We start from the raw sequence: 27,689 nt of genomic DNA, 5'->3' as shown, positions 1-27,689 counted from the left end.
TACTTGATGTTGATGTGTTTGCTCCTGCCATGAAAAACTGGATTCTTGGCTAAAGCCATAGCCGATTTATTATCACACAATATTTTGGTAGGACCTGTGTGTTCATGCATTAATTCCACAACATCCTACGAAGCCATATTGCTTGACATGCCGCTGAAGATAACGCTATGTATTCTGCTTCAGCTGTCGAAAGTACAACGACTTGTTGCTTTTTCGAGGACCAAGAAATTACTCCCGATCCAAGAAAGAAAGCATTTCCAGAAGTACTCTTTCGAGTCTTAGTATCACCTGCCCAATCACTATCTGTATACCCCACCAAATTAAAATTATCGGTATAAGAATATAAAATTCCATGATTACGAGTTCCACTGACATACCGTAAAATTCTTTTTGCTGCCTGCAAATGTGATTGGTATGGTTTCTCCATATACCGACTAATAATTCCCACGCCATAAGTAATATTTGGTCTAGTAGAAGCCAAATATCTTAAACTGCCAACGATGCTTTTAAAATAAGTGGGATTTACTAGTTCATCGGCTCCTTCTTTCTTTAGCTCCAATCGTTCTGCTACGGGAGTTCGTATTGGTTTGAGTGATTCCATCTTCAATCGCTTCAAAATATCATTAGCATATTTCTGCTGTGAAATAAATATGCCATCATTTGTTTGCTTCACTTCAAGGCCTAAAAAAAGGGACATCAATCCTAAATCTGTCATCTCGAAATGGCTAGTCATAGCCTCCCTGAATTCAGCAAACATCTTTGGACAGCTACCTGTAAATATCAAGTCATCAACATAAAGGCACACAATTATTATGTCACCGTTAGTATTTGACTTGATATATAATGTATGCTCATACGGACACTTTTGAAAATCATGCTCTAATAGGTAAGTGTCAATCCTCGTGTACCACGCTCGAGGTGCCTGTTTTAGCCCATATAATGCCTTTTTTAGTTTGTAAACTTGATTTTCATGCCCTTTCTTCTTATAATCCTGCGGTTGCTCCACATAGACTTCCTCTTCAAGAACACCATTGAGAAGTGCTGATTTCACATCCATTTGATGGATCTTCCAACGATTCTGAGCTGCGAGTGCTAAGATCATCCGAATGGTATCCATTCGAGCCACTGGTGCAAATACTTCACAATAATCAATACCTGGCTTTTGTTTGTAGCCTTTTACAACCAACCTGGCTTTATGTCGGTCCACTTGACCGTCAGGCTTGTACTTCGTCTTATATAGCCACTTGACACCAATGGGCTTCTTACCGGGTGGTAAAGAAGTTAACTCCCATGTGTCATTCTTTTCAATGGAGTGGATTTCTTCATCCATTGCTAGGATCCACTTCTCATCTGCTGCTGCATCATCATAGGACATGGGGTCACATTCAGCAAATAAACAAAAATTTATCATAGTTTCATTAGTGATTCTATCACTATCACTATCATCATCTCTTGTGACAACATAATCCTTGAATCTTGATGGCGTCTCCCGCAATCGCTGTGAACGACGTATCGGCGGTTCTGAAACTGCTCTTGGTGAAGAAAATGAACTACCAGGCAAAGATGATGGATCTTCAGTTAAAGATTTTTCTGTCTCTCCCACCAATGGTTCGTCTTCGATGGTGATGCTTTTCTGGTCAATCTTTTGGTTCCAGTCCTAGGCTTCATCTTCAAAAAATTAGACATCCCTGTTGATGACTACCTTCTCAGTGACTGGATTATACAGCTTATAACCCTTAATCATGTCACTGTGGCCGATGAAGATGCACTTCTGGCTTTTCTCATCCAACTTTTTCCTCCGTTCATCTGGTATATGGGGATATGCCACGCACCTAAATACTCGTAGGAACGAAACATCTGGCTTGTTGCCACTCCAAGCCTCTTCTGGGGTTCTTCCAAGAACACTCCTTGTTGGACACCTGTTTAGCACAAATACAGCACACGCAACGGCTTCTGCCCAAAACTTCTTGGGTAAATTTTTAGCCTTTAGCATACTTCTTGCCATTTCAAAAATTGTCCTGTTCTTTCTTTCTGCTATACCATTTTGTTGAGGGGTATAGCTGGCAGTCAACTGACGTTTCACTCCATGAAATTTACAGTATTTGTCAAATTCATTCGAAGTGAATTCTCCCCCTCTATCTGATCTCAACGTCTTTAAAATAAAGTCACTATGCTTTTCAACATAGACTTTAAATTCTTTAAATTTGCCAAAAGCTTCAGATTTTTCTCTCAGAAAATATACCCATGTTTTTCTGGTAAAATCATCCACAAAAATTAACGTGTACCTTTTTTGTCCAACTGATTCCACCTCAACAGGGCCACAGATATCTGTATGTACTAACTCCAATGGTTGTTTTGCTCTTCTGGCTTTTCCAACTGGAAAGGATTCTCGATGTTGTTTTCCAACAAGACATCCATCGCATGGTCGATCTGGACTGTCAATCAGAGGCATGCCGGTCACTATCTTTTTCTGGACTAGTAATTTTAGTCCACGAAAATTTAGATGACCGAATCGAAAATGCCACAACCAGTTTGTATTTTTCATCATTGCTTGAAAACTCAAAAGATTCTTCGTCTGAAGAGTCAAAGGGAACATTCGGTTCTTCGTCATTTGCACCATCGTAATCAACTTATCATTCACACCTTTGATGGTGCAAACTCCATTTTCAATATGGATTTTATGGCCTCTTTCGGAAAGTTGTCCAACACTTAACAAATTCCAAAAAAGTCCTAGTACAAAGAAAACATCTGCAACAGTAACATTAGTATCATCTTTTGACTTGATATTAATGTTACCTTTGCCCATTACGAGAACTTTGGATTATTCCCAAAATTAACTTCACCACGAACCGTCTCGTCCAATTGCGAGAATAACTCCTTTCGGCCAGATGTAACAACCCGGTCTGATGAGGGCGGGGAGTGGTCGCCGGGGTTCGAGAGTCTGGACAAGGAGCGGCTCCTGGCAGGCTTTTAGGATGGCAAGGGTGGCATGTCTCTGTCCCACATCGCTTAGGGGGGGGGGGAGTCCCGGAGTTGCTTATAAGGCTTGGGTGGCCTATCCTGTGTAACGCGTTTTAAAGCCATGAGGACTTAGTGTCCAAAGCGGACAATATTACACAAGGAGTGGCGCAGCGGAAGCGTGGTGGGGCCGAGGTCCTTACAAATGGTATCAGAGCTGACTCCCGACCGCGTGTGGGTCCACAGCGAGGACGCTGTGCCTGAAGGGGGGAGAATGTAACAACCCGGTCCGATGAGGGCACAACCCGGTCCGATGAGGGCAGGGAGTGGTCGCCGGGGTTCGAGAGCCTGAACAAGAAGCGGCTCCTGGCAGGCTTCTAGGATGGCAAGGGTGGCATGTCTCTGTCCCACATCGCTTAGGGGGGGAGTCCTGGGGTTGCTTATAAGGCCTGGGTGGCCTATCCTGTGTAACGCGTTTTAAAGCCGTGAGGACTTAGTGTCCAAAGCGGACAATATTACACAAGGAGTGGCGCAGCGGAAGCGTGGTGGAGCCGAGGTCCTTACACCAAACATATGATTACTACACCTAGTATCAAGGTACCAGATGTTGGTGTCCACGATGCTTGAGTCATCCTTCTTGCATGCTAGCGCCACATTTTCCTCGGCATCAATGGCATGTGCTTGTTGTTCTTGCTCGCACGCCACCTTTGCTTTACATTCGGATTTGTAGTGTCCGAATTTGTTACACTTAAAACACTTGACCTTTGATTTGTCACGTGTTTTATATTTTCCGGTGAAATTAAAATTTCCACGTCCACGTCCTCGATCACCTCCATGACCTCGGCCACCTTGATAGCCTCCTCAGCTTGATTGAGTGACCCGACTCTGCAATGCTTGCTCGGGAGTCGAATCGACGAACTTTTGATTCATTCTTTGCTCATGCGAGCACAATGAACCCATCAATCGCTCCAACGTCATGGTTGACACATCTTACCCTTCTTCAATCGCCGCGACAACGTAGTTAAATCTTTCGGTCAGAGACCTCAAGATCTTTTCTACAACTCGCACATCTTGGAGTTCTTCACCATTAACCCTCAATTGGTTAACAATGGTCTGCACACGATCAAAGTACGCCGATATTGATTCAGAGTCATTCATACGTAAAGACTCGAAATCTCCTCGAAGTGTTTGAAGCCGCACACGTTTGACACGATCATCGCCTTTGTAGGATTATTGCAAAATATCCCACGCTGCTTTCGCGGTTTCCGCGCTCAATATTTTTTCAAATATCATTTCCTCTACGGATTGAAAGATCGCAAACAATGCTTTCTGATCTTTTTTCCGAGATTCCACCAAAGAGTCTTTCTCCTCCCTTCTCATAGCATCGAATTCTTCAGCATTGGCCACTTCGGTGTAGCCGTTTTCCACCAAGTTTCACAAATCTTGCGATTTGAAAAGAACCTTCATTTGGACGGACCAGTTATTGAAATTCCTCCCGTTCAACTTTGGAAGTTGTAACTGAACGGAACTAGTAGATGCCATTTCTAGCTCTGATACCAAATGTTGGAACCAAAAGAATAATAATAAACTTTGGAAACTTGGAATAAGAGCACAAATAATTATTGGAGGGAGAACTTTTTATTTAGAAAGCTTTGTCTTTGTGGCTTTGTGTTTGGCTTGATTTACAACTCACGACTTCATCCCTTTATAGAGGAATTGAAGTTCACAAACTCCAATGATTACATTTAATAAAGAAAACATAACAATCCACAATCATTAAGAAAGACAATAAAACAGCTTAATCTGTTGAAGAAAAACGAAGCCATGTTGTAGTCTTTATGACTCTTCTTTAACGCTTATAGTTTCCAGCAACTGACGTGCTCAATCACACCAATAATCAATTTTATGTTCTACCAACAAGGACACCCTCGTGGCCACAGGCGAAGGGCTGTCACTAGATGAATGTTCCCTGTAACTGCCTTGTGATAAATTAAATGAGCAAGTATTCAAAATTTGATTTTTATTTTGGGTTAATATCACGAAAACCTCAAATTGGTACACTTATAACAAATTTACCTAAAACTAATTTTTTGACCAGTAAAAATCCTAAACTGATATGCTCGTGACAAATTTATACTATGTTTTATTGTGAAATTTTTGAGTTTGACGACATATGGCAGTTGATGTGTATACCAATTTGGGGTTTTACCCTTCATTTGTTACAGGTGTACTAGTTTGTGATATTTCATAGTATTAATCTAATTTTTTTTTGGTCGAATAGTATTAATCTAATTCAACAGAGGGTAAATTTGCCACAAATGTACAATTTTGGGGTTTTTGGTGGTCAAAAAATTATTTTTAGGTAAATTTGTCATATATGTACCAATTTAGGGTTTTTCGCAATATTAACCCTTATATTTTAGGGATAAGTGCATTAGAGGTCCTAAAACTTATCACGAAAATGTAATTGAGTCCTAAAACTTTCAAAAAGTGCAAATAAGTCCTAAAACTTGTCATGAAAGTGCACTTGAGTCCTAAAACTTTCAAATAGTGCAAATAAGTCCTAAAACTTGTCACGAAAGTGCAAATAAGTCCTAAAACTTGTCACAAAAGTGCAAACAAGTCCTAAAACTTTCAAAAAGTACAATCAATGGAAGGACTTGATTGAACCAATTTGACAAGTTTTAGGACTTGTTTGCACTTTCGTGACAAGTTTTAGGATTTGTTTGCACTTTTTTAAAGTTTTAGGACTTAAGTGCACTTTCTTGACAAGTTTTAGGATTTGTTTGCACTTTTTGAAAGTTTTAGGACTCAATTGCACTTTCGTGATAAGTTTTAGAACTTTAAATGCACTTATCCCTATATTTTATATATATTTTCACTTTCTCCCTTGTTTCTCCTTCCTTTTCCTTGTGTGGCTTTGAGTTGTGGCTTCATTACACCACCTCTAAAGATCCAGCCATTTAAACGAGCAAGTATCGCATAAACTAAATTCATCAGATCACGGCAATCACATATTTAAAAATTTGTGGGTCCCATAAAAGAACACACGTTTCCATACAATTCTTGTATTTTGATTAGTTCTGTTTGTCCCATCTTTTTATGCATTGAGTTTATACGAAATTTTCTTAGCTTACACTAGGCACGGAATAACGCTTGCAACTAATGAATAAGCAATTGGTGGTATCGCAAAATTTCTCTAACACGGTAATAATTCAATAGAGAATTCAAGAGCACCTTAATTCCTGCAGAATAAAAAGAGTGGGTGTAAGAATTCACATCATATCTTTGAAGTCACACGTTGCTTTCCAGCACATCATTTCAAACGAAGTTTTACCATAACGTTCCTCTAATTTGGTATCTAGGGTCTTGATGAAGCCTACGAGCTTTCTTATAACTTGGACATGCTATTTTTGGGATCAATTTATCAGGAATGGGAATGATTCCCGACACCAAATCTTATCTGCAATCTGCATAAAATGTTTCGGCCAAAATCACCGTCTTTGGCCGAATAATTCGCGAGTGGCGCAATTTAACCTATTGACATAACCCCTTTTGACTAAACTATGCACTCACTTTTTTGTGATTCACATTGATGGTCTACTACTGTCCCAAACAAAAGCAATGTGAACTCAACAGAGAGAGACCAAGACCTACCAAAAAGGCGTGGTCGTCCCCGACCAGAAAAAGCCGTGGATTGAGAAAGATGACGATAAAAAGTTTTATTAAAGGGACATCCACGATGGCCACTACGATATGCTGGAATTTGGATCCTTTCTTTTCACTTTGCTTTTTCCTCCCAACAAGTCAAAATTCTCAGTTTCCCTATGAAGCAAGAATAGGTTTGGCTTATCTCGAAAAAAAATAAATAAAAAATTGCTGCTTTAATCAGAGAGTAATCGAGATGCTTTGGGGACAATATAATGTGGGAGCTACTCCTATTAAAAAAATAAATAAAGTAAAAGTAAATAATAATAATTTTTCAGAGAAAAAACCAAATTTAGTGCGTTTGCCGGGAGTCGAACCCGGGTCTATTGCTTGGAAGGCAATTATCCTCACCGTTGGACTACAAACGCCGTGGCGCTATGAGGAGTAAGTTGTATTTTTATATTCCTTTATTTTGAGTCCTGTTTTGCAAACGTGCAAATCATCGACGCTTACAACCGATGGGAAACTGAACTTCACTGTTTTTTCATCTATAGTTGAAGGACTTCAATCAAAACTAAACTTTGGTAATATATATTGTCTCGATCCCAAGCGGCCCGTGACACCGGCGTCTTACATTTCCAGTTGGACAAAGAGAGAAGAGAAGAAAAAAGATAAAAGTGACGAGCATGACTCGGCCCTCCCTAAGATGCATCATGTGTCGTGCCCACACGACCCTCGTACGCGGAGCGATGCAAGCCGCACACTTGAGATCGATTAGTAAATATTTTGTACGCAGATTGCGGCGCGAATGCACTTGTATATATTGTCACGCTCCAAATCCTAGCGGAAAAGGGGAATGACGTGGCCATCCTTCCTCCCGAAGGACGGAGCCTCAAAGCATCCAAAGAACCAACTCCTAAAAGTCCCCATCGAAATCGTTCTTGCTTTATAGCAACTAACCGAGGAACCTGAAAAGATTGGGAATGAGAGGGGTGAGCAACCACAGCTCAGTGAGTAGTGCATATTTCTTTTCAACAGATCGAGCAAAGAAACTCATAATCCAAACTCAAGGTGTAAAATACATATCGAATCACATATGAGTTGCTTCATTTCAACAAAACTTTGTACAAGTCATAAATATTCATTTAAATCCACTATCACAATTCTAATATCAATGGTCAAGTCCATTGATCAATTTCTATAAAAACCATGTCAATGGTCCATTTCATTGACCAAACTCGTATCACATCATATCTCAAGGCTCTAGAGGTGGCTCTCATGAGACTCACGTCATCATGTAGTACTTAGCCCTTAAGTAGTGCAAGACCCTCGATGTGGCTCCCATGAGACTCGTATTACTGTGTAGCACTTAGCCCTTGACCAACACATGTCAATGGTACAGGGCCTTAAAGGTGGCTCCCATGAGAATGGCATCACCGCGTAACACTTAGCCCTTGACCCACAATCAAGAGTATAAGGCCCTAGAGGTGGCTCCCATGAGAATTGTATCACCGTGTAGCACTTAGCCTCTAACCACAATCAACAATACAAGGCCCTAGAGGTGGCTTCCATGAGAATCGCATCACCTTGTAGGACCTAGCCCTTGTACGATATGCATACTCACAACTCTTCACTAGGTTCCTAGCGATCATAAACATTAATCCATCTTCCCCAATAATTCACCAAACAAATCTAGAATATATTTCACAAATTGGTTTCACAAACTAAACCAAATAACCCTTCACAACTCAATTCATCCGCCAGAGTTGCTCTTCGTAAAACATTTATTAATTCATTTTAGGACTCATCCCATAAACCAGCTCGCAATGCAATACATATACATAAACTTTCACACTACCTGCATAGCACGTTTTCTAAAACATCCCTAAATAAACAATGAGTAGTAAAGGCTCAATTCGGCTTTTTATGTAACAATAATGCCATTTCGTAACCCATACTATATATAATTCATATTGCTTTCAAAATATGAATTTACAAACTCAAAGAAGATACAGTACAACTCACCTGGAATACCCAAAAATCAAACAACGCGTAGCTATACGAGCCAACAATCTTGTAATCCTAATAATTAAATGAGAATCGACGTCAAAATTAAGTAAAATACTACAAATATTACCAATCGGCTAAATCGTGCTTAAATGCTAACAAAACAACTCATTTTGCGTCAACAAATTACACATCCAAAGCGATTATTCAAGCCGTTCACAACGCGAAACTCGCACGCGAAACTCTAAAATTCTCCCTCCGATCAAACTGTTGCTTCAAGTTGACTCCTCTCAAAACCCACGGCTCCACAACGTCGTAAACCATCATTTCCATGAAATTCCATAGCTTAACAACTCAAAAATCCGATTTCGTGGCTCTAATTTCACATAATTCCGAATTTAAGCCCTAACCCCAAAAAGTACTCTGATCGGAAAAACAAAGGGCGCGAGCACTTACTGGGCGTTGTAAATCAAAGTTGAATCGGTTTGGCGAGGTGTTCATAACGTGAACTTGCAAAGCCTTTTCTCTCCTTTCTTTTTCTTCTTCTTTCCCATATCACCTTTCCTTTTCTCTACGTGCGTTGGTCTCTCTCTTGGCCTCTCCTCTCCCTTTTTAATCAGCTGAATGTCCAATTTTTCTTTTTCTTTTTCTTTTTCGTCTTTTTTTGGTTCCCACCACTATTCAAAAAGATGCAAATGTTACATATATAGTTCCGAGGGGCAAGAACATAGGCAGAGGATATAGCTCACTGATGACTTTGCTATAGACAAGCTCACCAACTCGTGCTTCTCCGAGATCAAAACCGATCTATCATTTCGTCATGGAATCGTTTACGCCCAATGCTTCGGATATAGGCGATAACGACGGAGCAGATACGATAATGGAGGAGGACGAAGCACTACGAAAGCGGTGGGCTGCCATTGAGCGGTTGCCTACATTCCGACTCCTCAGGACATCACTCTTTCACAGCGAGAATGAAAGCACTGGCACTAGGAATGGTGAAGAAGGGAAGGAGAAGAAGGCGGTTGACGTTGCCACGCTCAGCTCCCTCGAACGTCATCTGTTCATCGAGAGGCTCATCAAGCACATCGAGAGCGATAATCTACGCTTGTTACAGAAACTGAGGGAAAGGATAGACAGGTATTGCTCACTAACTCCAAATTTTTTCGGATATGGCGCAACTCTTTGGGGCTGGTCCAGTGGCTGGTCTTGTCTTTAGTATGTTCACTCATCCTAACCAACAAGCTCCTGTAAGAAAAGGAATAGTGAATTTTCAGTTAAGACAAATTGACTAACTTTTAATCATTCTTCGGCAATTTTCTTGGCGAAGAATCACAAACTTTGCCTTCTTTTGAATGACTTCCAAGCTGCTTTCTTTGAATCATCATACGAATCATGTACCTGCTAGAATTGTGAATTTTCATCTTCATTCATACATTTTGTCACCTATTTTGCTCCATCTGTATACCGAAACTTCTTTCAGTTTGCATCTTGTGGCCACAATCAGTTTATGTTCCGGTCTCACCTTTGACAATCAACGAAGGCATACGTATCCTTAAGTATATGCATCTTGGATCAGCAACTTCACAACTAGAAAATGTTTCTTTTCCAGAGTGAATGTGAAATTACCTACGGTGGAAGTGAGGTACAACTGTGTCTCGGTGGAAGCAGACTGCGAGATAGTACGAGGAAAGCCGCTTCCTACACTATGGAACTCTCTCGCAAGCTTGTTATCGGTAAGTAGGCATCCACACTCCTAATTTCTTTACCGCTCTCATTTGCCTCATGTCAAATTCAGTACCCTTTAGGCCTTTTTCAGCTGACGTGAGTTAGTGGCGAATTGAAGATTAATATCGAAAAGGAACTTTAACTATCGTAAGAATAGTTCTTCAGAATGATAATCTAATGAAGGGTATTTTGGAACAGATTCCCGCAAGGACAATGCCGTGCAAGTCTCAGGCTTCCAAGATAAGAATTCTCAAAGATGTCAGCGGAGTCATCAAACCATCAAGGTTACGAGCACGTCCACGATCTTACATAACAATACCGGAGTCGGTAGCAGAAAGAACTATGTCCAAATATCCACTTCCTGAAAAGTTTATCATTCCAAATGCTATTTGATGCAAAACATAAAACCCAAGCGGGACAATTGGTTACTAAAGAGTTGCGTGAATATCATGATCGGCCCTAAAGTCATGAATGGAACGATGCTTATCATAGTATAACATATTTTGAATTCCTTGATTAGAACTTGAACCACAAGGGAATAGATTCTTTCCTCATATCTTTTTCTTTTCTCTGAAGTTATAGGTAAGCGAAAAAGTAGCCACAAATGTTGCTAGGATTCAGGTGGACAATATGAACTGCTAAAATGCCTCTGTATGCAGGTTGACTCTTCTACTTGGTCCTCCAGGAAGCGGGAAGACTACTTTGTTAAAAGCTCTGGCTGGAAAGTTGGATCAGTCTCTTAAGGTCAATTTCTCCTAATCATAAGTTAACTATCATGCTCAGCGGCCCCAAAAATGAATGTCCCTAGAACACGCGAATAAAATTAGTAGTGCAAACAATTTGGTGGTCTACATGGAGCAAAGTAGCTATTCTAATTGGACTAATCAACTTCGGATTTCCAGTCATACACTATGCGAGATATTTTCTCCAAATTTGGAATGAAATGTATAAGTGACAAGATAAATCTTTAGCCTTTATTTATGTTCTTTGAATAAGGAATTCTCTTAATTGTTGATACTGCAGTCCATCATGACATAATTCCCCTACATTTCCTCTTAGGTTACCGGAGCAATCACTTACAATGGCTACAACCTTGATGAGTTTGTCCCACAGAAGACGTCTGCTTACATAAGCCAACATGATCAGCACATACCCGAAATGACGGTGAGGGAAACCATCGACTTTTCAGCACGCTGCCAAGGTGTCAGAAGCAGAGCAGGTAATGATCCTTTTGTTTTCCTGTGCCTCATTTGAGCGCTGCTCTCATGCTAATCTCACTTATATTTCATGTCCACACCTCATTCTTCAAAGAAATAATGGCGGAAGTCAGCAGGAGAGAGAGACAAGCAGGCATCATCCCTGATCCTGACATCGACACTTACATGAAGGTAGTCATGAGAAGGTTCAGGTTCTCTTTTCTGCTTTTTTTCTCCAATGTTTTAGGTCCTCTACTAGAGACTTTTCTTCTGATGATATATTAAAAGGACAATTCATTTCCAAACAGGCAATTTCCGTTGCAGGACAAGAGAGAAATCTTCAGACAGACTATGTCTTAAAGGTACATACTCGAACTGCACTGAGGTATTTGTCTTCTCTTCCTACACTTTGCTAATTGCAAAGAGAAGAAACTAAGAACATAAAGCTAAAGGCCAAAAGCTGGTGGAATGTGGTGCTTCCATTCTGTAGCTGGCACAAACCTATTCTATTATCCGGCCAAAAATGGAAAAATGGAAGAAACACTGAATCATCACTCCGGCAAAATATTCAGGATGTGTATAAAAACTGAGTTTTCCCATTTTCTTTTTGCTACTTTTTAAAATAAATCCATGCTTATGTTAATGTTTAAGTTACATCTTTCAAGAGGCAAGAACCAATTCAATCATGAATCATAGCGAAAGCTACTCATGAGCAGGGAAAATATAAGATGCACTAACCCAAGCGGATGTTGTCTAATTTTGTTGAAACATTATCCCACATCGCTTGACAAAGGGTCCTAAATGCTCTTTATATTCATGTGACCTCCTTCCACCTATCAGCTTAAACTTTTGGATTTGGACTTTCTAACTAATTCAATGCTCATTTTACTGCCTTTCAGATACTTGGATTGGATATATGTGCTGATATAATGGTTGGAGATGCACTGAGGAGGGGCATATCAGGTGGCCAAAAGCGAAGGCTAACAACAGGTGACACAGGAAAGCGAATTTACATATAATACGAAATTGGTAATGAAGCCTGTATACTAAATGAAGTTAAACCAGCGATCCCACCTAAGGGAGAGATAGATTGCAATCTGAAAATGAGAAGCTCTTTAGAAACTTTTCTTGGTTTCCTTCTTTCTGGCAGGAGAAATGATTGTTGGTCCAATGAAGACTCTATTCATGGACGAAATCTCGACAGGATTGGACAGCTCCACAACCTTCCAAATAGTATCCTGTCTTCAGCACTTGGTGCACCTCACAGATGCAACAGCATTTGTCTCACTCCTTCAGCCACAACCTGAAACCTTCGATCTGTTTGACGATGTAGTATTGATGTCAGAAGGAAAGATTGTGTATCAAGGCCCTCGAACCTATGCACTAAAATTTTTCCAGGAATGTGGCTTCAAGTGCCCAGAGAGAAAGGGCATAGCAGATTTCCTCCAAGAGGTGCAATAACTACAGAAATTCCTACACTTCACTGACTTATAAAACTTTCCTAGTTGCTTAAGGTTGGAATTAGTAATTTTTAATGCAGGTTATGTCAAGGAAGGATCAAGCACAGTACTGGTCTAGCACTGACGTTCCATATAGCTACATTTCGGTGGATCATTTCTCCGAGATGTTCAAGTTGAGTCATGGCGGGGAAACATTAAACCGTGAACTCTCAGTTCCTTGTCAGGGATCTCAATCTGACGACAGTGCTCTATCCTTCAGCACCTACTCTCTAAGCAAAAGGGAATTGTTTAAAGCCTGCATGGCCAGAGAGTGGCTTCTGATGAAACGAAACTCGTTTGTGTACATCTTCAAAACAATGCAGGTGATCACCTACTTTTTCGGGGATGCTTCTTCCTTTTTACTGGTCTCTTGCATTGAACATACAATTCTAATAATCCCCTTCTCATCCAGCTTGTGATTACAGCATTCCTAGCTATGACGGTTTTCATCCGAACTGAAATGGACGTGGACTTGACCCATGCAAATTACATCATGGGTGCTTTATTCTATGCACTGATCAGGCTCTTGACTAATGGAGTTGCAGAGCTGCCTCTAACCATCGCTAGACTTCCAGTATTCTACAAGCAAAGTTCCTTTTACCTTTATCCAGCGTGGGCTTACTCTGTCCCTGCATCAATCCTGAAGATCCCCCTTTCATTGCTCGATTCGGCGCTTTGGACTGTAATGACTTACTATGTCATAGGATACAGCCCTGAAGTGAAAAGGTCAGCATACAATGTGACAACATTGAACAGAAAAAGAGAAAAATGCTTTCTAAATAATCTATGTTCATCGGAATTGAATGAATTTTTCACAGCTCTGATCACTTTCCCCAGGTTTTTCCGACATTTTCTCCTGCTATTTGCTTTGCATCAAGCATCCACATCCATGTGCCGAACAATCGCCGCGGTTTTTCGCACTGTAGTAGCTGCAACAACATTCGGTTCCTTAATGTTACTACTGATGTTTTTGTTTGGAGGCTTCATCATCCCCCGCCGTAAGTGGACATAAACAAAAATTTTGTAGGTTGATTTTGATGATAAAAAACCAGAGTGGCTTAGCAAAGTTTCGGCCGCCTGCAGCTTCCTTACCACTGTGGCTGAGGTGGGGATTCTGGATTTCTCCGATGACGTATGCAGAAATCGGTATCTCACTGAACGAGTTTCTTGGGCCGCGCTGGAACAGGGTAAGTTTGTGATTCCTTGAGTCCCCAAAGAAGTATGCAGTGAATAGACAATCTCTACATCTTTCTACTCGTTTTTACATTTCTTTGGGGCTAAAGTCTTTTTTTTTTTTTTTTTTTTTTTTTTTAATCTTTACCAAAAAAAAAAAAAGTTTTCGAAGGGAAACACAACCATTGGAAGGGAGGTTTTGATCATCCACGGCCTGAATTTCAATGGGTACTTTTACTGGATATCGTTGGGGGCATTGCTCGGCTTCACTTTTCTTTTCGATCTCGGCTTCATCTTAGCCCTCACCTACTTCAAAGGTCAGTTCCTTTCACACTTGTAGGAAGATCATGTACACCTCTATTAGTTTCTACAATCATGGTCAAATTGGAAAAATTATGCACAATAACCCCAACAAACTCTTGCAGCTCCCAAGGTGTCTCGAGCCATAATTTCGAGCAAAAAGATCTCGGCAAGATGTGCAAAGGGAGTTGATAAGAATAATATTCCGATGGACATTGATGCTGAAGCTTCTGTGGAGAGGAGGATAGGTGAGGAAACAAATTTTGAATCTAAGAAGTTCTTATCTTGAATCTAACATTATGAAGAATGCATGGCTGCTGCATCATGAGATATTGGTTTTACTTTTTCCCAGGAAGGATGATCCTCCCATTTGAGCCACTCTCAATAGCATTCAAGGATGTGCACTACTATGTTGATACACCTCCAGTAAGCACACACAAATTTCTTACATATCTTTCTGATAAATTATTACATTAAGATCGAGTTTATTTTTTTCTTCAATCAGGAAATGAGAGCGAATGGATTTAAAGAGAAAAAGCTCCAGCTGCTCTGTGGCATTACCGGAGCATTTAGGCCCGGAGTCTTGACAACCTTAATGGGCGTGAGCGGTGCCGGGAAAACCACTCTCATGGATGTGCTTTGTGGAAGAAAAACTGGAGGCACGATCGAAGGGGATATAAGAGTTGGAGGGTTCCCTAAAAATCAAAGGACTTTCGCCAGAATTTCTGGGTACTGTGAACAGTTTGATATACATTCTCCTCAGATTACTGTTGGAGAATCAGTGAAGTACTCAGCTTGGTTGAGGCTGCCTCCAGAGATTGATTCGGAAACGAAGGCGGTATATCATCCTCATACTTGCTGAAGTCACTACTCAACTTTTATTTCTGTTGAAGGGTCACATCCAACTTGAGAAAATTTAGACAGAGTGAAAGTCACTAGTCAAGTGTAGTAAAAGAAAAATTCTGTCCTGTCATTTGATTTAGCTCGCCGAAAGTTAAAATTCACCTTTATAAGATAAGGTGGTCTCGGTTTATTTTCTATGCAGGCATTTGTGGAAGAAGTCCTTGAAACAATCGAGCTCACCGAAATTAAAGATTCTTTGGTTGGCATCCCGGGACAAAGTGGCCTATCAACCGAGCAGAGGAAGAGGCTGACTATTGCCGTAGAGCTCGTTTCCAATCCATCCATTATATTCATGGATGAGCCAACATCTGGTCTTGATGCCAGAGCTGCAGCAGTTGTGATGCGTACGGTGAAAAATGTTGTTGCCACAGGCAGAACAATGGTGTGTACTATCCACCAGCCGAGTATTGATGTTTTTGAAGCTTTCGATGAGGTGAGTCTACTCTCGAAAAACAAAGATGCAGAAAGAACGTAGGCTAATGCAATCGACTTGATAGGCTTATTAGATAAAATTAAGTTGCATATTATATTTCGGTAGAGAAGTTACTCAGATGTACAATTTCTGTTTTCTGCGAGTTGATTTTGTTATATATTACAGTGTCAAGATTCTACTCTTGCAGTTGATTCTGATGAAAGTGGGAGGACGAATAATCTATTCGGGAAACCTGGGTCGTCATTCAAGTGAACTGATAGAGTACTTTCAGGTGTGCCTACAATTTACTACACTTCAATTCCCTTCAAGTACATTTTGTTCTTTCACGAGAATGAAGACTTTCATTGCCAAATCTTGTCTGTCAAGAGATATCTAGCTCAATGGAGCAACATTTGTGCATTCTGTAGTATCTCCAAAAGAACATGTGCAAATAAGATCTTACTTTTAGTGAGCAAGAGCGAACTCATTTTCTACCCTGGTTTTCTTTGATTCAACATCTGTAGGGAATCCCTGGCGTGCCAAAAATAAGCCACAACTATAATCCAGCAACATGGATGTTGGAAATTACCTCCACATCAGTTGAAGAGCAGAACGGCATAGATTTCGCTGACATATACAGGAATTCTACTCATTACAAGTGAGTAAAATGAACTCCTCACGCAAAGCAGCATCTTATGCAAGCAATATCGATGTTGCTAACAACGTTTTAATTGCTGAATCGTCAATTTGTTTATAGGGACACTGTTGAGCTGGTTAGGCAACTGAGCGAACCGCTTCCAGGTTCAAGAGATCTTCAGTTCTCGACCCGCTATCCTCAAAATGGACGTGTCCAACTCGTGGCATGTCTATGGAAGCAACACTTGTCGTATTGGAGAAGCCCTGGATACAACTTAGTGCGCTTCATGTTTATGATTGTAGCGTCGCTTCTATTTGGAGCTCTGTTTTGGCAGAAAGGGCAGCACATGTAAGTCGTTTGCATGGTAGTCTATAATAAAGACACATGGCACAAGTGCTTAATTCACTTCAAATTAGCAAACACCTGATCTTGCACACCTATCTTGCACACAACTGAAGGAACTATGGACACCTTATAACATCCTCTGTTCTGTCCGAAACGTACTTGCTTCTGTTTCTGTACTTGCCAGTTGCAATCCTCAGCTGGTTTTATCTTGCAGTTTCTGTTGTTGTGATATATAGGTCTCGACTCAAAAGCGTTTCTTGTCTACTCTCCTGCAGAGAGGATGAGCAGGACTTGTTCAACATCTTTGGCTCCATGTATATTGCCATCATATTTCTAGGAATCAATAATTGTTCAACGGTGCTACCGCATGTGGCAACAGAGCGGACTGTTCTGTACCGAGAGACATTTGCCGGAATGTATTCTTCTAGTGCTTATTCTCTTGCTCAGGTTCGACGAGAAAAAGAGACTTTGCATCAATTTTTCTCTGATTCAATTGACGAGCAGTTTGACAGGTCGAACTTTTGATTGGTTTATAGGTGATGATCGAAGTTCCTTACATACTTGTGCAAACAGCTTTGTACGTGGCCATCACATATCCTATGATAGGGTACAACAGGTCGGCCTACAAGGTCTTGTGGTACTTCTACACTACATTCTGCACATTCTTGTACTTTGTGTACCTCGGGATGCTTATGGTTGCAGTGAGTTCAAATCTTCAAGTTGCTTCCATATTGGCATCTGCGATCTACACCGTACTAAATCTTTTCTCTGGCTTCCTTATGCCGGGACCGGTAAACCTCTCCAAACTAACAATGACATATCCAAGTTCCAAGCAACCATCTGCAATACGATTATTCTTGCAACATAACAATTTGGTTCTTGTTTCTGCAGAAAATACCAAAGTGGTGGATTTGGTGCTACTGGACTTGCCCAATGTCGTGGTCATTGAGTGGCTACTTAACTTCACAGTATGGAGATATGGAGAAGGAGATAATCATATTCGGCAAAAGAAAACCTATCAGTTCCTTCCTAGAAGAATATTACGGTTTTCGAAGCAACCGGTTAGGCCTTATAGGTGTTGCTCTTATTGCTTTTCCAATAGCTTATGCATCTCTATTTGCATACTGTATTGGGAGGCTAAAGTTTCAGAGGCGCTGATATCAGGGATCTCAACTGTTTTTCTCTCTTGTATGCAACAGCAAACGCTTGGAACTAGCTCATATTTTATCTAAAGTTGTCCACAGTAATACGTGTAATGTATAAACTTGTTAGACGCGCCAAATTTTGTTGTTGCCCAATAGTCTCAAGCTGCCATCCCATCAGTCACTTTTTGGATTCTGCAAGCGCTTTCCCAGTCAGCGTTTGATCAACGAGGCGATCTAGAGTGGAAGTCTTTCGAGGATTGCATAGACTACATGCCGTTTTTTCAATCACGAAAATATGAAAGAAACAGAGATTTGTGCACTGAAAATTCTAAAACTTGTCACGAAAATTTAAGTGAGTCCTAAAACTTGTCAAATTGGTTTAATTGCGTCCTAAAATTAACACCGTTTAATTTACTAACAGATTTACTAACAGATGCTGACGTGTCTTATTTTATTATTTTTCTTGAGATACATGACAATGATGTGGCATCCAACAAGCGTCACGTCAGAAAAAGTTAAAAATACAAATTGAATTAGAAAAAAGCTAAAAGTTTAAAAAAAAAAAAACCAAACCCACAATCGACAGCTGTGACCAAGCCCTCGCCAATGATTGCCGCCGGGAAGGGCCGGCGGAGGTCGTCTGGGCCTTCCTAAAGCCCAATGACCCTCGCCGGCCCCGGCGAGTGCTTGTAGCCCTCGATCTGGGGGAGGGCGCGACCCTAACCCCAAATCTAAGCGAGGGTCGCCGGCCCTCGCCTGGGGTGGGTGATGCTGGGTGAGGACTCAATTGAATTTTTGGAAATTTTCAGGACTTAATTGTACTTTTGTGATAAGTTTTAGAACTTATAATACACTTTTCCCTAAAGTACTTGATAGATATAGGACAACATTTATAATGGAACAATCAATAAATAACATTTACAATAAAAAAAAAAAACCTCAGATGAGCCGCTGCTGCTGGCCCCCACCCCAAATGACCACTGCAGAGAGTGATCATCACCGTGGCGCGGAGAGAGAGAGAGGGATTTGGTACATGCAATAGATAAATGCTCGTGTGGTAGATTCTGATTGATATGCAGAAGTTCACCAGTTACACTAAAAAAATGGTGGGATGTTTCAGCATCTGAAGGGATTTGAGATTGACCTCAAAAATATTTTTTGTGAAGAAATTGATAAACAGAAGTCCAATCCAAGCATTTCTTCCATATCACATAGTTACGCTAAGAGGCATTCCAAAATCATTGATTCGAATTGACTATAGGGTTCATTTGCAGATTCCAGGACATTTTAGCATGGATATAGGATCTTAACAAACAGTAAATAATGTAAGTAACAATCTTCATGAATTGACTGCTGTCGGACTACACAAGGTCCCGGTTTGGACAGGCCAAAACCCAAAGCATTGCTCCACATAAGATTGTGACACTACCATGTGCAAGCCTATTTTACCTTATTTTGTTCTATGTATCAACCAACACCACAATCAAAACCTGACAATCAAACAACATCATGATAATCGATAGTTTGGTCACTAAACCACTTTATTCAGCTGCTTTCTTCCCCAATCTATGAATATTACAAAACAGGAGAATAGAAAGATAAGTACCAAGGAATAGCCGAGCTTGTTAAGATGACTTACAGCTTGTCGTCTTCAAAAAGGATGCCTGAGGTACGAAAGAAGCGGGGATTTTCACTTCAATGGCCATGTTAATGAGGACACAAAGACGTACACGAATCATTAAGAACAAAGTAAACCCACATTTTCCTACACTGATTGATGTTTCTGTATAGTAAACTTTTGTCGGTAAGCAAATTGAACTACAGGCACTAGTATTACACAAAGGATGTAGTCTCATGGGGAATATAACTCGCGGAGATCGTGTTGCTCCATGTATTCCGGGGTACATGGGGGAAGGATAAAATATACACTGAAAGATATCGGGCTGAACCCATCAGCTCCACCCATATTTGAGATCTTCCCACAGGAAGGGACGGAAAGTGCAGCGCACCTCGGGCAAGCTCTTGAACAGCAGAGCAGCGCATACGCACACGGCAGCGATGGCCACCAGTGAGACCATTGCTGGTCGGGCCACAAGGGAAGTTCTCGTGGATCTGCACGGGATCTTCTGTTCGCACAATTTGCAGTGCAGTCTTGACAGTCCATGTTCGGTCTTATTACTCTCCAACCTGAAAGTTTTAGTTGATCCTGGCCCTTCTAGTGGTTTCTGCTTGGAGTTGGTGGGGACATCGAGTATTACATGCCCTCTCTCAGATTTTCCAGCGGATTTTCTCTGGACTAGATGTATATAGGAGTAGTGACCTTGTAGGCAAGCATAGTTATTAGGCGTCAAACCCGAGTCATCACGAGCACTCTTCCATGCTTCGATACCGACCTGAATCGGAGCAAATAGCATCACTTTGTCATTAAAATTGTAAATCAGGCCAGATAAGTGATTCAACCCATGTGGTTCCTCAATCAAATTTCAACACAAACTTCTTGTGACAGGACATGCTCGAAATTATGCGGACATAAACCTTCACCTTTTGAAACGTCACTAAATTAAGGTTCAAAGGGAGATGAAGCAAGACACTATCCATAAGACAGCTAATGACCTATGAGAAACAGTAATCTATTGTTGAGTAATAAGCAAAAACTACAAGGCAGGACACAGAAAGCATTGACTTGTGCACAAGGAAGAAGCTATGTCACGACATTCGAATTTCCAAAAACCCACTAAATGAAAAGCATACATAGAAAGAGACTAGGAGATACCAATAATGGATCATTTGTTAGGGCATCCAAGACAAGTTCGAATCCCTTGCTACTAGCTGCAATATGAAGAGGAGTCAAACCAGCAGGCCCAACAGCATTTGCTTTGAATAGGAAGTTCCTGCGGTTCTCTGAAATCTGTTGCGCTTGCTGCAACCCTGCCTTATCTGAAACTTCAGGAGGAATGTATCTTAATAGGAACTCTACCATCGCCTGACAATTTCTCCGCACAGCCCTATGGAGGAGATTCATTTCCAACATTGCCAGATCTATGGAAGGATGTTCACCAGCATCAACTACTCCGTTGAAACAAATTCCCAGCAGTTTCTTTACCACAGCACACCAGTCATGCTCCATCGCGAACTCCATTAGCCACTTGAATCTTCTAAAAGGGAAAAGACCCACGTTGTGATCCAAGTCACCAAGCCTATGCTTCACGTGACTTCGGTGCAGAAGCCAACCAATTTCATTTATAAAATCAAGGGCTTTGCTCCTGGCTTCAGCCATTTCAGGTTCCTGCTTGATGTAAAGCGGGGTTTCAAGTGCCTCAATTTCACTCTCAAGCATACGGATCTCAGAGCACACTTCCTCCTCCGCAACAATAAATGGAAAGAAACTGCAGCTAAGACCATGGTCTTCAACCTGTCAATATGGAACCCTCATGTAAGACAACTCACCAGTAGTCCAAAGTTGCATGGTTTTCATATTCATATATCAGACTAAAAGTTATTTTTATGTCTTCCACAACAGGAGTTCAAAGGTGAAATAGGGGCAGAGTTGAACAGGTTTTTCTTCTACAATCTTATGTTGATGATAAAGGAGAAAGTGTCTCACAACTGAAGCATGTATACCGTCTATAATAGCATCCATCTGAGGATGAAACCATGGAGGGCGTGCTCATATGGGAACCAAAACGCCCAATCTGAGCACATCGACTTGGGATAAAGACATTGCTATTAGAATTGCTGGCTTTATGAGACCAGAAAATATCGTACAATAATTTCCTCATGGCAATATTTGTTAAAGCTCCACGCCACACCCCTCAAACTCCGACAAGACAACAGTTGGTGGATGGCTTTAAAGAACGTGAGCATGAGATGTTTAGCATATGAAAAATTGAATGTGAAGAAGCATAAAACAGAACAGTGATGAAACCTCAATAAACCCTCTCCCACAAGTTTCTGGGACAGAACAACAGAAGCTGAGGAACTGGATTTCATCATCCTTGTCCTCATTAATCATTTCAGCTTCTTCAGTGGGGCCACAAAAGCTTTTCTGAGCAAGATATTTCCCTTCGAGGGCACAATATAACCTGCAAACAACTTAGGGAAATAAGTTCTCGTGCATAAGCAGGATATATCCACCAATTTGATATCAATAAACATTGTTTAGAATCTTATTACCGAGCACCATACAATTGGGTACAAGAAACAGATAAATAATGCGTGCAAAAGGAAAAAAGAGGTACTTTGAAGTGGGCTTGAAAAGGTTGAAGCCTTTGACCACAAACTCAGCACTCTGCATTACTGACACGGCAATGGGTTTGATGCTTAAGATCTTGCCACTATTATGACCCAAAGGCAGCGGGGTCCCTAAAATGATTTCACCTGCAGCACAGAACAAAATTTGAGATTCTTTTTGGCCCTCGGATTTTCAATTTATTATTAGGACTATTGGAGAAAGGGAAAGAAGAAGAACGATATGAGAACTCAAGGGGCTTGATCAGAGATTCCCAATGAGTATGCATGAAATCCATCGACAAACAATCACATAGAGATAGCGAAAGAGATGTGTAAACTTAATCTATTAGACTGAGCCAATCACTTACCAAGAAACAATTGGATCCACACTATGTCCCAAAAAAGAAAAAAACACACACACACACATAGGTCCCATGAATTTCGTCAACTGTGATCTTATCTACCACATCATCTATAGAGTGTCTTTTCAATATATTTTGCGCGAGAGAGAGAGAGAGAGAGAGAGAGAGAGAGAGAGAGAGAGAGAGAGAGAGAGAGAGAGAGAGAGAGAGAGAGAGAGAGAGAGAGAGAGACCATTGTAGATAAATGACACAAAATCTTGCACCCGTGTATAAATCCACCCCGTTTGCCAAGAGAGAGAGAGAGAGAGAGAGAGAGAGAGAGAGAGAGAGAGAGAGAGAGAGAGAGAGAGAGAGACCATTGTAGATAAATGACACAAAATCTTGCACCCGTGTATAAATCCACCCCGTTTGCCAAAATGAATCATTGGATCCATCCAGAAGCTTTCTTAATGTGGAGCCCAGATTCCAGTGAAGCTTCAGCAAGAATAGTAGCATGATTAAGTTTAATCATCCCTTTTTCACGAAAGCAGATGAGACAGATCTTAATTTTGCATCACAACAAAAGCATACCTCCCTCCACATGGTCTTTTCAAGGCAAAGATAAATGGTCAATATGATACATCCAGGCCTAATATAGCTTTCCATGTCGGTAGGACTGTGAGACAACCAGTTGAGGATCTGGAATTTCCAAGATAATTTTCACATAATCATGCCACCAATTTGAGGGTACTATACAAAAACGAATGAAATAGACAAAAGAACTTAAGAAGTACGGAAAAACCTGTGTTCGCAGTGCAAGAGGAAGATCATTGGGATCTTTTCCAAACAGTTTGAAGACAATGCGACCTGTCCGACACTGAAAATTTGCAATAAATTATGAGCCGGAACATACCATCTTTCCATTTAGATCATTCCTATTTGAAGTTTACCAGAAAAGGGCAAGCCAAACAAGAATTCATGATACCTAATGCATGTCTCCAAAGCCCGCTTAAAATATTAGGCCCTTAGAGCCTCAGATTGAGCAACAAATTGAAGTGACAATGCAAGATAGTAATCTGCACCGCAATAGCAGAAGTCCTTATTGTTTTTCCTCTTTTCAGGGAAGTGCAGGCTCACGTAGTTAGTTGATTCAAGCACTTCTTATTTTTGTTACATGAAAAAAATATTGATGTATGGACAAGATTGATGAAAACACTTTCGAGAAGAGGGGAAGACAAACTGACTCAGGATGCAGAGCGAACAAATATATTGTCCACTTCCCAGCTTCATTAGAAAGGTGAAAATTTACCTGAGCCTCCCCACTGGAGCTGGATGGAGACTCTGTAGATGTTGAGTTCGACATTGAACTAGTATGAGGCGGACTTGATTTGTCGGCCCCTTGCCGTGCCTTCACAAGGCTTCCAAAATAACTGGTTCCTGGATGTTCTGGAGCATTACACGTTTCTGTATTCACTAGAAATCCTTGTGTATCCTCATAAGAACTATTTAAGTCAATGTCCCTCATTCTGATTCTCTGAGTTGTGTCATTTGATTCATCTACTCTAGCAAAACGATCATCTCTTGCTAGCCACTGGCCTGTGGACTTGAAAACAGTTGGAGGTTGTTGATTTCCATTACCAGTACTATCTGTACCCATTCCTCGCTGCATCAGATCAGGCACAGATTGTAACGCCAGATGTCCAACGGACCTCACAGAGTCTTGACAATTAGTCTCAGTATACATCATAGAAGCTTTTGCAGATTCAGGGTCATCCCGGGTAATGTCCACGACCTTATCTGGAGAACCGACCGATGCACCTTTAGACTCCTGTAGTAAATCGGATAACCTCTGTCCATCAATTGTACTGGCAAGGTTCCTCAACAGGTGAGACAGCAGGTCCTGATCGTTCGTTGGATCTAAGCTACTTGCTGCAAGTCAGAGGAGACAAGAGTGTCAGATCTATGGAATGAAATTAGCACAAGACTGAAATAGATAAATAGCGAGTTATGCGCAAATCATATAGTCCATTGCCATATGAGGTATAGATGCTGTATTTAATGTGAATAAATGTTGTGATTGCAGCATTAAATCATCATAATTAGCTGGTTAAGTTCTATATGTATTCTTCAAGACCTGTGATACTGACATAGAAGTTATAGGAAACAGTGTGAGGCAGTAAAACCATGAAATGACAAGAAAGAGTTGACAGTTATTGTCCATTTCTAGCACTTGTATCTAAAAGCACCATCCTCACACTAAACAGCAGTTACAGGCTTACACCACCAAGTAGACATTGTCAACTTTGAACAAAATCAATGCCAGTAAAGGCATAATAGAAGATGATAGCTTAGTGTATGGCATAAGAGAACAGATCAAGCATGCTTAGATGTTCTTGTCCCAAAGAAGTCCTCAACGAATTCACACACGGAAAGGGTACATTAACTATAAAACAGATGGATTACCAATGTTCAGACAACCACCAGTCATGACAAGAACACAAATAGGAAAGGATGGAACTACTAAAATTGACATGTAGGAAACGATGGAAAACAATCCAATTCCGAATACAAATATTAATGTTCTTAATCTCCTTGAACATGTCATCTGCAAGTAATCTTCATATAGCTGGATCATGCTGTTAGCACATCCCCCATTACCACACGCACGTAAATTCTAAGTCCAACACAAGATTTTTTCACCATAAACAGAACTGTGTATGCGCCCCACTGGATGTAACAATTGACCCTTTACCAAAAACTTTAGCAACCAGACATTGTCAAAGATGACTATGAGCAGAATGCTGATGAAATCGGAGCAGCAGCAAGCACATCAATTTATTCAGGCCATTGGGTCCTAATCCTCAAGATAAGTATCTAACAGGGCATTTACCATTTCTTTTTTTGGTATCCCTAAGCTATGCCGCATATATGAAGTAGATGGAGGGGAGGTCGACTACCAACATCAACAACAGCCCAATCAGATTCGACAAGAATTCTTCCATGCAGCTGAGTGTTCTCCTCTAGAACTGGTCAGAGTAAATTGCAGAAAGAAAATCATAGAATAAGTACTTACAGTGCATATTGGAGAGTATCCTAAGTAGACTAACCAAAAGATAATGGCTACCCTTTTCATCACTGAGGGAGCCGCCACCAGCTACCGTCTCAGGATGTGTCTTCCTCCTCCTCCTATTATGTCCTGCCAAACGCCTACGACAACTTCTCTTCCCCTCATCAAACTCTTGAAGAACATGAAACCTGATCACAAGTACAAGAAAGTTGCATCACTTCTAACCAGGAAGAAAATTTTCAGGCAAAGCAAGCTATCAGAATGAAAGCTATTAGTTGCAAACTCAAAACGAATGCAATAGACTTGATTTTTTAATTGGCTATGATGCTGAAACTGACAATTGTCACTGCCGTCACCTCTGAAATCCTTTTCATCTATTTCAATCAAATAGGTTGTCATCAGACCAAACTTACCTGCTACACTGCTGACAAAACCGCTGCATAACATTTCCTACCAGTGCTTCACTGGCTTTAGAATGCATTTCGCAAACCTTGTGCCTTCGGTGGTAATCTTTCGCACTGCTAAGATCCGCCCTGCAACCCTCCACCTGACACGCTGGACCATTTGGAACGGGCCCTACAGATTTAATCTTCTTCCCACCCTTTATACTCGAATCTATCGTAGGATACCCTTGCCCGCCAATATTCAGATTAAAACCCCCTGGTTCATCATCCAACTCTTCATCCTCGTCCACCGCGACTCTTCTTCGCTTCTCAGCTTCCCTTTTTCCCAATTCATTCTGTACATCCTCCAGAACAGATGATGAACAGTTATTAAAATCAGCAGTAGCCAGATTATCAGGCCTGACCGGAAAAAATTGCCTACTTCTGCATTCGGATTCCACGGGATTCAAAGGACTTGCCGTGAAAAGGTCTCCGTCCCATCTCCATCCATTGGGATCCCACTCCAAACCCCTTTTCCCAACAGAGTTCAAATCCGACGCCATAAGACCGAAATGTCCTTTCTCTTTGAGCCTAGCCTCCATCATTAAAACTACACAGTTCCTAGATTCAATCTGAGCAGATTATAATTCCACCAGACCGAAACCAACCAAACAAACAAGAATTCGTTAACTACACATCAAAGAGCTGCATTTCAAGTAAAAATCAGTCAACTAAGTATCCACCAACTTCAATCCCCACGAAGCATTCCTGATCACCCTCTCAAATGCCCTAGAAAACCCAAAAGAAAGAACAAGAAAAAAGATCAAGGTGCCAACATCCAACTCAAATGAGAGCTACCCATTTCTCCAAACCCCCTCAATTGCTCAATCACGCCCTCGAATCCACCAATGCCCCCCAAAAAACCACGATTTCCAAAAACCCTTTTGAATTCTCGGAAAAAAAGTCACGCTCGAATCTACCATCCAAACCTCAGCTCGACCGCAGACAAAATCCTCAGCGAAAGACCCAGAAGCGGAAGAGCTAGAGAAGCACTCGTTCAGTCAACAGTGGTGACTTGCTGCGGCCGCCGACGCGGAGATCGCCGGGGAGGACGCCGAAGACAAAACCCGTGCCTCAAGAACCTAAGCAGAGGAAGACGAAGTCGGAGAGGACGATGGTAGGAGAGGAAAGGAGCGATTTTTTTTCTCGGGTTTAATAATTGGGAGAGGGCAGAAGGAAGAGGAGAGATGAGTCGTACATGCAAATGAAACATTGTTAATTTCCTCGACGCCGTGTTAGAGGAATCCAATACCTACCTGGTTCAGGTAGTTGTTGCAATCATGCGCGTCATATTTCCCGCACGTATGGATTTTTTCTTTCCCTTTTTTCTTCCCTCTAGGCAAGAAAAGAATTGCCTTTTTGTTTTTTTTATTATCATTGTTATTATTGCTATAGTTATTATTATTATTATTTTTCTTGTCCATTTTTCATCTTAGATTATTGGGAGCATCCAAATGTTCGATATGTCCGATCTCCATGGTTGCACACATCGCTTGTGAATATCAAATAAGGCTTTAGCCTAAGATCACGAGATGCGATTTTTTTTTTTTTTTGGTTTTTTGAGTATTTGTTAGTGTCGAAGCGCGGCCGTGTGTTGATTATATATGAAGGGGAAGGAATCTCATTATGAAATAGTTGGATGGTTATTTAATCGAAG

The 27,689-nt window shown here is 41.0% G+C and overlaps 2 protein-coding genes and 1 non-coding gene across 5 annotated transcripts; 1 reads left to right on the top strand and 2 right to left on the bottom strand.

Moving 5' to 3' along the window:
* Positions 1–6,962: 6,962 nt before the first annotated feature.
* TRNAG-UCC (transfer RNA glycine (anticodon UCC)) lies at positions 6,963–7,034 on the bottom strand. Its single transcript has one exon. It is a non-coding gene; the product is annotated as a tRNA-Gly (tRNA).
* Positions 7,035–9,332: 2,298 nt separating this feature from the next.
* On the top strand, positions 9,333–18,088 carry LOC115690581 (pleiotropic drug resistance protein 3-like). Of its 3 annotated transcripts, XM_030616983.2 has the most exons (24): positions 9,334–9,753; positions 10,226–10,349; positions 10,540–10,625; positions 11,001–11,085; positions 11,401–11,560; positions 11,653–11,729; positions 11,846–11,899; positions 12,437–12,527; positions 12,688–12,989; positions 13,078–13,359; positions 13,449–13,762; positions 13,874–14,034; positions 14,120–14,223; positions 14,373–14,526; positions 14,635–14,757; positions 14,862–14,935; positions 15,015–15,347; positions 15,555–15,845; positions 16,033–16,116; positions 16,349–16,482; positions 16,582–16,809; positions 17,082–17,253; positions 17,343–17,597; positions 17,698–18,088. In XM_030616983.2, exons 1-24 carry the CDS (start codon positions 9,434–9,436, stop codon positions 17,962–17,964), a joined length of 4,275 nt encoding a protein of 1,424 aa, XP_030472843.1. In that variant the 5' UTR covers positions 9,334–9,433; the 3' UTR covers positions 17,965–18,088. The 3 variants fall into 3 exon arrangements, with proteins under 3 accessions (XP_056168815.1, XP_030472843.1, XP_030472842.1); XM_030616982.2 differs by having other exon boundaries at positions 13,449–14,034; XM_056312840.1 differs by lacking the exons at positions 17,343–17,597; positions 17,698–18,088 and having other exon boundaries at positions 9,333–9,753; positions 13,449–14,034; positions 16,582–16,738; positions 17,082–17,223.
* Positions 18,089–19,621: 1,533 nt separating this feature from the next.
* On the bottom strand, positions 19,622–27,230 carry LOC115690592 (squamosa promoter-binding-like protein 1). Its single transcript, XM_030616997.2, has 10 exons — positions 26,003–27,230; positions 25,596–25,777; positions 23,832–24,451; positions 23,325–23,399; positions 23,114–23,221; positions 22,900–23,017; positions 22,190–22,328; positions 21,877–22,033; positions 20,725–21,363; positions 19,622–20,344 (listed from the first exon to the last, which is right to left on the bottom strand). Exons 1-10 carry the CDS (start codon positions 26,575–26,577, stop codon positions 19,904–19,906), a joined length of 3,054 nt encoding a protein of 1,017 aa, XP_030472857.1. The 5' UTR covers positions 26,578–27,230; the 3' UTR covers positions 19,622–19,903.
* Positions 27,231–27,689: the final 459 nt, after the last annotated feature.

The sequence above is a fragment of the Syzygium oleosum genome, unplaced genomic scaffold (assembly GCF_021117445.2).
Source record: "Syzygium oleosum isolate NSW1041296 unplaced genomic scaffold, Sole_v2.1 Sole_v2.06, whole genome shotgun sequence".
In the NCBI taxonomy this organism is placed as follows: domain Eukaryota; kingdom Viridiplantae; phylum Streptophyta; class Magnoliopsida; order Myrtales; family Myrtaceae; genus Syzygium; species Syzygium oleosum.
This window is presented reverse-complemented; position numbering and strand designations above follow the sequence as displayed.

Coding starts and splice junctions, on each gene's coding strand:
- LOC115690581 (XM_030616982.2), top strand. CDS start 9,434: ATGGAATCGTTTACGCCCAATGCTTCGGATATAGGCGATAACGACGGA. Junction 9,754..10,225: donor CTGAGGGAAAGGATAGACAG/GTATTGCTCACT, acceptor TTTCTTTTCCAG/AGTGAATGTGAAATTACCTA. Junction 16,810..17,081: donor TGGCAGAAAGGGCAGCACAT/GTAAGTCGTTTG, acceptor ACTCTCCTGCAG/AGAGGATGAGCAGGACTTGT.
- LOC115690592 (XM_030616997.2), bottom strand. CDS start 26,577: ATGATGGAGGCTAGGCTCAAAGAGAAAGGACATTTCGGTCTTATGGCG. Junction 24,452..25,595: donor GATACTCTCCAATATGCACT/GTAAGTACTTAT, acceptor TCTGACTTGCAG/CAAGTAGCTTAGATCCAACG. Junction 23,400..23,831: donor GCTCCAGTGGGGAGGCTCAG/GTAAATTTTCAC, acceptor GCAAATTTTCAG/TGTCGGACAGGTCGCATTGT.